Source organism: Triticum dicoccoides, chromosome 1A, assembly GCF_002162155.2.
Source record: "Triticum dicoccoides isolate Atlit2015 ecotype Zavitan chromosome 1A, WEW_v2.0, whole genome shotgun sequence".
NCBI lineage: Eukaryota > Viridiplantae > Streptophyta > Magnoliopsida > Poales > Poaceae > Triticum > Triticum dicoccoides.
Genome location: NC_041380.1, coordinates 53,579,041 through 53,590,014, shown reverse-complemented (window position 1 = coordinate 53,590,014; position 10,974 = coordinate 53,579,041). Strand labels below are relative to the sequence as shown.

Below are 10,974 nucleotides of genomic sequence, written 5' to 3'. Positions count from 1 at the left end.
ATATATATGTTTGTATTTTGTATTTTTCTTTTTTATAAAAATGTATATATGTTTTTATGTTCTCTGTGTATATATGTTCATATATGCAAAAGTTAGGTTTAAATATTTAGAAAAGGATTATCTATATATGTTCTCTGATTTAGTACATTTTAGGTTACTTTCATTTTTAGAAAAGTTTTATATATTTAGGAGAGGAAAAAGGAAAATAAGAAGAGGAAAAAGGAGAAGAAGAGGAGAGGAAGAAAAGGAAGAGGAGAAGAAGAAAGGAATAGAGGAGAAGAAGAAAAAATAGAATTTTTTTTCTATTTTTTCTTCTTCTCCTCTATTCCTTTCTTCTTCTCCTCTATTTTTTCTTCTTTTTTTTCTTCGATCTTCTCCCCCTCCCGATAGGAAAGTTTTATATAGAAAGTTACAATTTTAGAAAAGTTTTATATATGCAAAAGTTACAATTTTAGAAAAAGAAGGATAGGAAAGAAGAAAATAAGAAGAGGAAAGAAAGAAGAAGAGGAGAGGAAAAGAAGAGGAGAAATAAATAAGAAGAAGAAAAAAGAAGAAAAAGAAGAGGAGAAGAAGAAAGGAATATTCTAGTTTCTCTTCTTCTCCACTATTCCTTTCTTCTTCTCCTCTTTTTTTTCTTTTTTTTCTTCGATCTTGTCCTCTAGCTATTCCTTTCTTCTTCTCCTCTATTTTCTTCTTCTTCTTCTTCTTCTTCTTCTTCTTCTTCTTAATTTTTATCGGGAACGAGGGTGCCGAGGATCGCCGAGGGGTCGAGGGTCGGGAACTAGGGTAGAGGGTCGAGGGTCGTTAAGGGGTCAAGGGTCGAGGGTTTCAGGGTCGAGGGTTCTATAGGGTCGAGGGTCGAGGGTTCCAGCAGGGTCGTCTAGGGGTCGAGGGTTCCAGGGTCATCGAGGGTTCGAGGGGTCGAGGATCGCCGAGGGGTCGAGAGAGGTTTCCTAGTGTCAAAGTATTGAAGAAATCCATGCCTTCGTCATTAGCCGAAAGTAACCAGGGCATGTTGGTACGAAGTTCTGCAAAGTTGTTCTGGAATGGAGTCCCGGATAGAATAATCCGCCTTTTGGTACGAATTCAGCAAAGGCCTTCCAAATAGCGATATTCGGAAGGCTCTTGCTGAACTTTGTACCAAAAAGCGAATTATCCTATTTGGGACTCCGTTCCAGAACAACTTTGAAGAGCTTCGTACCATCATGCACATGTTACTTTCGCCTAATGATGAAGACATGGTTTTGTTGAATCCTTTGACACTAGGCAACCTCCCGACCCCTCGGCGATCCTCTCGAACATGAGAGGAAGAAGAGGGTCGTCTAGGGGTCGAGGGTTCCAGGGTCGTCGAGGGTTCGAGGGGTCGAGAGAGGTTTCCTAGTGTCAAAGTATTGAAGAAATCCATGCCTTCATCATTAGCCGAAAGTAACCAGGGCATGTTGGTACGAAGTTCTGCAAAGTTGTTCTGGAATGGAGTCCCGGATAGAATAATCCGCCTTTTGGTACGAATTCAGCAAAGGCCTTCCAAATAGCGATATTCGGAAGGCTCTTGCTGAACTTTGTACCAAAAAGTGAATTATCCTATCTTGGACTCCGTTCCAGAACAACTTTGAAGAGCTTCGTACCATCATGCACATGTTACTTTCGCCTAATGATGAAGACATGGGTTTGTTGAATCCTTTGACACTAGGCAACCTCCCGACCCCTCGGCGATCCTCTCGAACATGAGAGGAAGAAGAGGATAAAAAAAGAAGAGGAAGAAGAAAAAAAAAGAGGAGAAGAAAGAATAGAGGAGTTCTTCTCCTCTATTCTTTCTTCTCTTTTTTTTCTTCTTCTTCCTCTTTTTTTTATCGGGAACGAGGGTCGTCGAGGGACATAGATGCAGTGTCGTCGTTGTCGATATATACCCCCTCCCGATAGCTTACTATGATTAGGTAGCTAGTTCTACGTTTGGCACTAATATATCCATCTGTCATGTTTGAATAATAATTGCCATGTTGTAAATATTTGTAGAAACTATGAACACCGCCCTAGACGAAGCAAAAGAAGCGTTGTTGAGGGACATAATCGCAGAAGGAAGTGATGCCATCTCGTTGTTTCTCAACGAAACCGATGGTCTGGAAGGAGAGGGTGAACAAGCTGGCTACGGTGACCTAATGCCGGTGCAAGAAGAAGAACATGAGGACGGCTCCGGTGACCCAATGCCGGTGCAAAAAGGAGACCGTGATGACGGCTCCGGTGACCGAACCGAGTCCGGCCAGGTATATATATTAGTTAAGCCTGTGCTGACTAGCTGATTGATGCATTCATTGTTTTGGTATGTACACATATTAATTAAGTCTTTGTTCTTTTTTCTAGCCCTCCGGATCGAGCACAACTTCGGTAAAGAGACGAGGCCCGAAGAAAAAGTTGAGCTCGGATGAAAAGTTTGAGATCATAGCAATCGCGCCCGACGGCCAACCTATTGAACCCCTCAGGACAAAGAGCGCATTTGTTGCTCAGTGCGGGGTTCTAGTTAGGGACAAGATCCCGATAAGCATCCAGCAATGGTTTAAGCCGGCTACAAAAGACCCTGAGGTGTCTTATGTCAATGATATGCAGAAAAATGATCTTTGGACTGAGCTGAAGTCAAATTTCACCCTACCGCCAGAGGATAATCCAGAGAACCCAGTTAAAGAGAAATTAATCAAGTCTTTTGCTCTGAAGAGGATGGCAGAACTATTCAGGAGGTGGAAGAAAGAGCTGAATAAGTTTGTCAAAAATAATGAGACACCAGAATTCAAGGGCAGATATGAGAAGATCAGAGATCACTGGCCCGCATTTGTGGCCCACAAGACATCGGAAAAGAGTAAGAAGATGTCGGCGACAAACAAGCAAAATGCTGCGAAAAAGAAGCTTCACCATCGCACGGGGTCAGGTGGCTACCTCGTAGCCCGGCCTAAGTGGTCCAAGACTGAGAATGATCTGGTTCATAAAGGGATCGAACCAAAGACAATTAACTGGCCAGACCGTTGCCGGACTTGATTCTTCGGGGCTGGCGGAACCTTGGACCCTGTAACAGGGAAGTGCATTTGGACGAACGATCAAATGGACATACAGTCAGTAAGCTTAAGCAGTATATCGAAACAGCGCAGGAAGGGACGTTCTTTCCAGACAGAGAGAACGACGAGCTCACAATGGCCCTCGGGAATCCTGAGCACCCTGGACGGACACGAGGCACGCTAGGCTCCATTCCGTGGAAGGTTGGGTTTCCGGACGCAGGCGGTTACAAATCCCATGAGAGGAGGAAAAAAGTGCAGCAGACCCAAATGCAGGCGCTGCAAGCAAGGGTAGACGCGATAGAGGAACGAGAAGCAAATCACAGCAAACATACTGCCGAAGCCTCCCCCGAAGCTACCCCGCCATCTCAGCGCAGAAGCAGCGTGGCTTCCACCGAGCTGCTTCAGCCGGAGCATGCCTTGACGGCTCCTGCCAGCTATCCCGTGGATGCTATCACGGAGTCTCAAAATTGCCACCTTATGACGCAATTGATGAATTTGAAGGTCAAGGCGGTTGTTGGCTCTGTTTATCCTACTGAACCCGGCGCAACTTTTCACTGCCGGCCGATTCCAGAAGGATATGCTAGGGTGATGGTGGATGAAATAACGGAGGGATTTGAGGACCTCCAGCTTGACCACCCTACCGGTGAAGGGGAGACTCGGTTGGGGTCTGCTCTGAAGACTCCATGCCTATGGCGGAATGAGCTCATCAACCTTCCGAACTAGACGCCTCCGCCTCCTCCTCCTCCTCCTCCTCCGGCGAGTCAGGGCACTCCGCCTCCTCCACCGCCTTCTCCGGCGCGTGGCGGCACTCCGTCTGCGCCGACGCGCCCAAGCAGCCAACCTCCTCCTTCTCCGCCTCGTCAGCAAGGGCGGAAGAGACCTGCCACCGCTCCAACTGCTCTGGCGCGTCGTAGTCCTTCTCCTCCGCCTCGTAAGCAAGTAAAGAAGACAACCGCTCCGTCTGCTCGGTCGGCGTCTACCAGTACAACCAGAGGCGGGAGGACATACAGATTCGGTCCTTCTCTGAAGACTCTAGAGAAGTTACCATACGAGAGGACCCCGGAGGAGAACGCGAAGATCGCGCGAATCGAAGTGGATGACTGGTTTCAAGGGTTGAAAGCAAAGAGACATCCACCTCCGGAGGAAAAGGTAGATCCGGTGAAAGTGAAGCGCACTCTAGCTGCCCTGGCAAAACCACCCAAGTCTCCGCCGAAAGGCAACTATGAGCGCATTATTGCAAAGACATGGGCCGAAGCGGAGCGGTCGGGAAGTACAGTCAGTGATCAAAGGCTGAAAGAACGACGAGCAGCTGGGAAACAAATTGCCCAGCTCGACGAACAAGCGAAGCAATCGTGCCCCCCACTCAAGGTGCCTAGCGACATCGTCGATCCGAGGATGGTGCCCGGTTATTGCAATGTTGACGATTACCTGCCCGATGATGTACATTATGATCCCATGGAGGTGCAGATACACAGATACGAGTACGGGAAGCCTCTCGTCAAAGATGAAAAATCTTTAACAACGATGATGCGAAGATTACATGATTGGTACTTGAAAATCTGCAGAGAGTCTGAGGGGAGGAATACTTTGTATGCGAGAGTTAAACCGGAGCATGACCTCGTTGGAATTGAACTGTTGCCTATTCCATTTGAGGAGTTCTATCAGTTTTCCAATCAATTGGCCCTCGATAAAACAACGGTCACCTGCTACTGTCTGTAAGTACTACTACTTCTGTCATTAAGTCTCTCTATATAGCTCATCTCTTTCATTGCATGTATTTATAATTATCCTCACTATATTATGCAGATTGAAGATCGCCGAATTGAAGAAAAGACAAATCGGTGATATTGGGTTCGTTAACACATATCTCATAGATGCAACTGAGGTTGAACATCGTCCTGAAGATACCGAGGCCAACTTGTTACGATCATTCAAAAAAATGAAAACAAAGATATAATACTCTTTCCTTACAACTTCAAGTGAGTGTTACTGTCTTGTGCATATTCGGTTTCCCTTATATATTAGTCCAGATTATAGTAATGTAATTGATGAGTTATGCATGCGTGCGCAGGTACCACTATATTCTCCTAGAGATTAGGCTTGAGCGGGGAGTAGTAACTGTCTTGGACTCTAAACGAAAAGATCCCCAGGAGTATGCGGACATGACTGAAATCCTCAAGAAGTAAGTTAAATCGATCATTATCCACCATATCAGCAACTTTGTTCATTTCCTGATATCAAGTAATTGTTTTCTTTGCCCGGCAGGGTTTGGAGAAAATTCACCAAAAAAGTTCCGGGACTGCCGAAGGAGCTGGAATTTAGACACCCGAAAGTAAGTACTATAGTAGCATGTTCCGCGCATCTCCTAGCTAGTGATTCAAGCGCTAGTTTCATCAATACCATTTAGCATTCTTGATTATCAGTTTGATTGACCTTTATTTCTTGTAAAGTGGTTGTGGCAGGAACAAGGGAATGATTTCTGTGGATACTACGTCTGCGAGTCCATCCGCCACACGACTTGTGAGCGGGGCGGGTACTCTGACGAACAATATGAAGTACGTAAATAACAACATTCACAATTTTATTTTATTACCATCATCTGTGTTGAGTTTCATTCATTCATATATATATGTATTGACCCCCTTCTTCAAATTAGATGTTTCGGAAGCGGGATGAACTCCTAGCACCAGCTCGCATGCGAGCAATTCAAGAGGAATTGGCGGCATTCTTTCTTGACCACGTGATCGCTGAAGACGGAGAATACTATGTGAACCATGAGTCCGTATGATTATATTTGTAAGAGATAATTATTGTATATATGTAGCCAGTAGTGTCGGATAGATATACGAGAACTTGTTGTTCGACCAATCTCTTGGAGAAGGAGAGGTGGTCGATATCACTTCTCTCTGTATGCATATATGTTCATGACGATCTTCTGTTTCCTTCGTTTGCTTACTAGCTAGCTAGCGTGTCTAGTCCTCTCTATACGTATGTATAGTACGTAGCGTCGACCAAGCACGGACATAAGAGAGGACACTTCTCTCTATTAATTATAGCTAGCTAACACAATATATGAAACACCTAAATTAACCCCCCAAAACACCCAAACACCCCCCCCCTTCAAAAAAAAACAAAAACCCCAGCCACAGAAATGCTGACGCGTGGATGCCTATTGGTCCCGGTTGGTGCCACCAACCGGGACCAAAGGGTCTCCTGCCTGGGCTCTGCGCACTGCCCACGTGGAGGCCCATCAGTCCCGGTTCTGGATTGAACCGGGACTAAAGGGTCGGGGCATTAGTACCGACACTTTAGTCCCGGTTCAGGAACCGGGACTAAAAGCCCTTACGAACCGGGACTATAGGCCCTTTTTCTACCAGTGATAGGATCAAAGACAAGGCCCGCTGTTGGGCAAACGCCGGAGCCCACGGACTTAGGGTTGTTCTGCCCACTTCCTGGGATGAACACTAATCGGCCGATGGCATTGTAAAACTCACCTCCTAGGAGGCTTGTTCTCTCTTTCCTTTCAATGAAATGAAACACAAAGATCCTTTGCGTTTTCTCGGAAAAAAAAACAATGTAAGGATTAGTAGAGTAATGTGTATCTGGGTTCCAATAGGCTTAGAATTGTGTTTCAATTTTTTGTTACATTGTCATCTACATGTGAAATACACATCCAGCAGATCATGTACATTATCTGCCTAAATAAAGTTGACTTACACGACTATTTCTAACGGGTTCTATTTTTCATCATATTCCTGTTGCATTCTGAAGTTTCCGTTGCACAAAGGGTGTACCCAGTGTTGAATGCTCCCACACAAGGAGCCCGTAGTGTCCATTAAAGAAATATATTGTTCGACCTTTTTCTTATTTATGTGTCATATAAAATATCTAGCCCAAACAGCTGCATGGGTTGATAACTAGTAATGCATAATAACCATATACTTTTCCTTGTGAAATTTGCTTAACATGTCATCTGACAGTTGGGCCAAAAGGAATGTTAGGTGTCCAGGAGACCCACGTGTCAGAAGATGTCACAGAATATCATGTGGATTTTTTTTAAGATACATAGTTCCAGAGCTCCCTTACACATATAGCATACGTTAAAGACAGCAACAAAAGGGAAAGGTTGAAGATGTATACCTTAGAAATCCTAATTCCCTTGCTTGTTTCCAGCATTATAGAAAACGTACTGAATGGAGCACCTGAGAAACCCATTCCAAGAGCTTTTACATATGCTTCCTAAAAATTTATACATCAATTCTATGTAAGCAATTTATTTTAAAACATCGTATCAGTAATCAGTACTATGAATATTAAATTTACATAGGGCAACATTTGCTGCAAACCCACTTTGGCGCTAACTCTTCTCATACCGATTCCTTTTTCCACAAAAGCACTATTCATAAGGTGCCCATCTATGTGTCCTTCAATTTGATTAATTTAATATAACCATATGTAAGGAAGGATTTAGCTAGTTAGCATTAAAATGAGTTCACTCTAGACACATTCCAGACCTGCATTTCTATATCAAAGAACAATTAAGTCAGCTACAGTATGCTTTAGGTGGTCATATTAGACTACGTTATGGGCCAGAGGATACATTCTACCCTAGTACTGGAAAATACCATCGCTGCTCAATGTTCTACAGAATGTACACCAGCACAACGTAGTGAATGTGCATGAAAGGGCTATAAGTAGAGGACCAAAGAGAGCCTCACTAACTTTAAGAGTCCATAGTTTCAGGAATTCCTTCCGCTGAGCATCTGAATCAGAAATCTCAGCTAGACTATCAACTTCAGAAGGGGTGAAGTAACGGCGAGCAAGAGATAAAATATTCTTGGTTGTATTCCGCTTCTTCTCTTCAACATCAATGCCAATCTGAGACAGTACATAAATAGCAATATCAACTGAATAACATCCAAAGCAACAGAAACATGGTCATTTCTTTCTCACTTTGATAGTCACAGGGGCAAGGAACATACATGAGCATTAATGGCAATGCCACAGGCAATCAAAGAAGTTGTGTGTGAAATATTGAAATGCAAAGGTTGCTCCGCAGTGCTATCATCCAGTGGCCACAATACCTGATTAAACATGGAGAGCAACCAAAGGCAAATTAGTACAAGGTTTTAAATTGCAGAAAAAATAACTGCTGAAGCCGTTACCTCAGGTTTGCCAAATTTGTTCTTCTTAAACTCAAATGACCTCGGATCAATTTTACAATCTGTATCTAATCTAGTTCAAACAAATTAGAAATAAGCATATCAGTAATTCTGTTAATGACAGTGTCAAAAAACATCTTATATTTTGATACGGAGGGAGTAGTTGATAAGAACTAACAAGACGAGTATATAGTATAATTATTGACAAGATAACATGCTTATAAACTTAACATTGAGCAGCATGTCAAACTTCCATGTTTCAGGTCAAGTGGAAGATATGTTCATTCTCCATTTTTAGGACTATTTGCAAAAAAAAATTGCATCAGATAGTGATAATACACCTAGTAGGGGGAAAAATACATCTACCGATGCAAGAACCCAGTTTACATGACATCGATGATTTTGAATCATATACTTCCTGTATATGTAAGACAAGATGAATGCGCAAATGGAAGCCCACCTATCTACAGGCAAAGTTCAAAGGCAATATAACTCAGTGCATCTAAGAGTCATAAATTGCAGTAGCTCCGAAGCTCTCCAGAAATATTAAGTTGTTTTCTTAAAAAGATAGAGTTTTCCTGATGATTACAAAGATTACAGGGTATATAAACTAAAATAGTTTTTATATATAGCACAACCCATGGAAAGGATTATATTTGTTGTCAATCCTAACCAACATATATGCTTGTGAATCTAAAATCTGCAACCAATTTCCGTATTAAATAACTAATAATAACAAGAATAACATACAAAAAGATCTCTTGAATGATGATTCCTTTGTAACTAAATATAAGACATTTTTGCAGTTCAAACAGTAAGTTAGTAACAGGCATGAAAATCCAATTAAGTGTGATCGACGGTGCAATAGGCAGTTGGTGGTTACATACATCTTGAGAGGGTGGTGCGCAACAATGCACGGGACAAAACAACATCTTTCCGCAACAATGTTGCTTTCATAGAGTCAGCATACTTTCTTTCAGAAGGAGACAGGAGTTCTTCATACATATTCAGCTGGGACTGATTATTCAGCTCATCGGGGCAAAGATACCAAACATGCACCTCTCTACAATACAACAGAAATAAACACATAAACCAATGTCTTCAAAATATTTCAATTCACCAAATAGCTATTATAAGAAAAAAGAAGCCAACCATTTGCAAATGTTAAAGAGTTATACTCATCAAGTACAGTCCTTACCTAACCCAGGGGAACAATTACTGAACCAAAAGCTAATCATTCTATCCATATGCCAATATCAGGGAGTATCTAGGAATAGAGATTATAAGGAGAGTTATAATAAAACCCGACAATCTCTCCTTCAGTGAATGCCCAACACCAGCCCCTATGAAAAATCTAACCGGGCGAACAATCTTCGCTCTGTCAGAACAAAAAGCAAACGGTCATCTCATCCTAATAGTTGGTGATTTGTGATGTGCTCAATTCTCATGCACTATGTTATTTTCATGCACATAAGTGTACCTATTTCACAATTTTTAGTGAACAAACAAGATCGGTAATAGCAAGTAGAAGCCAGTAATCTTGGCAATCTCCGGCATTGTCTAATATAAAGTATGTTTCATATTAAGGAGAGACATGGAGCATAGTGTCACGCCGCCGTCGCCTATGGCCGCCACCACGAGGTCACAAGACATGGGTTGATCCCCTTGCTGCTCTCCTCACATCCTCGATTCCCCTCGCGTCGAACGATACCTCTAACAACTGGTTGAAAAGGCCATATAGCCATACACTGGCAGCATGACCTCTACTGCCTGCCGCCAGAGGCAGATCTACCATATGTCCAAGCAGGTTCCGAGGAATCACAACTTGCAAAGCACAAAAGGATGGAAGGGGGTACCTTGGGGACTGGAGAGGCGGCGGGAGCGGCAGGGAGGAGAAGAGGCGCCCGCCCGAGACCCCCGGCGTCCTCGGCGGGATAGGCAACCCACGGCATCGGATGAGGCGGTGGTGCACAAGGCTCCCCGAAACCCGCAGCGTCCTCGGCGGCGACGGCAGGATAGGCATCGCGCGGCAGCGGAGGAGATGGTGGTGGCGCATGCGCGTGCGGCTTCGCGCTGCCCGCCAGGCTTGGCTTATAGCGCGGGCTGTTGGTGGCAACGAGGGGCGGCCGGCCGGCCGGCCTGCTTACTCTCGAATCCAACGAGCCGAGCCTGCGGCGGAGCAACAAGAAATGGCGGTAATTTAATTAGAGGGTCTCACATCCCGCCAGCAACCTCTCCGGCCTCACAAATCGTGCAATGCGACTGGATTAGATGGGCCTTACCTATCGCAGCGCCGGGGGCTCGTCGGCGGCGCAGATCCTCGGCAGGGCTGCGTCCGGGAGAGGTTGCGGGCGCCGGCGGCGGGCGGGTAAGGGAGGAGTCGGGGGAGGACCGGAGGAGTGAAATCCGCCGCCGCCGCCGGGCCTGCGTCAGTTGTATCGGGAGGAGATAGACCGGGAAGTGTGGACTCGGGGGTAGGCGTCGCCCGCGCACCGCACCAGAAAGCCCAGGTTGGCCCAGTTAACCAAAGAAGGCCGATTTTATGAGATCAACTTGAGGCACAGATTTACTTTCACGAATGTCTCTAAAAAAGAAAACTTTCACAAGAGGCACGGTAGTGACTCTCGAAAAGGGAAAAAATATGTGTTTTTTTTCGTAGGAGACACAAATTTAATTCTTATTGAGGCACGAATTTGTTTTTGCGAGAGGCACAATCATGCCTCTTTAAAGAAAAAAAATATGTTTTCCCCTTCCACGAGAGGCACAGATTA

General features: G+C 44.3%; 1 protein-coding gene across 1 annotated transcript in view; it reads right to left on the bottom strand.

Annotated features, from left to right (window-relative positions):
- The window catches only part of LOC119362576 (4'-phosphopantetheinyl transferase HetI-like), a 17,334-nt gene extending 6,689 nt beyond the window's left edge, over window positions 1-10,645 (bottom strand). Inside the window, exons 1-7 of the mRNA XM_037627823.1 lie at window positions 10,486-10,645; window positions 10,060-10,372; window positions 9,091-9,266; window positions 8,207-8,271; window positions 8,024-8,125; window positions 7,764-7,919; window positions 7,182-7,280 (exon numbers count right to left, since the gene is read on the bottom strand). Coding sequence (XP_037483720.1) covers window positions 7,182-7,280; window positions 7,764-7,919; window positions 8,024-8,125; window positions 8,207-8,271; window positions 9,091-9,266; window positions 10,060-10,259 — 798 coding nt within the window. The 5' untranslated portion in view covers window positions 10,260-10,372; window positions 10,486-10,645. The remainder of the gene's footprint in view (window positions 1-7,181; window positions 7,281-7,763; window positions 7,920-8,023; window positions 8,126-8,206; window positions 8,272-9,090; window positions 9,267-10,059; window positions 10,373-10,485) is intronic.
- Between the last annotated feature and the right edge of the window lie 329 nt (window positions 10,646-10,974).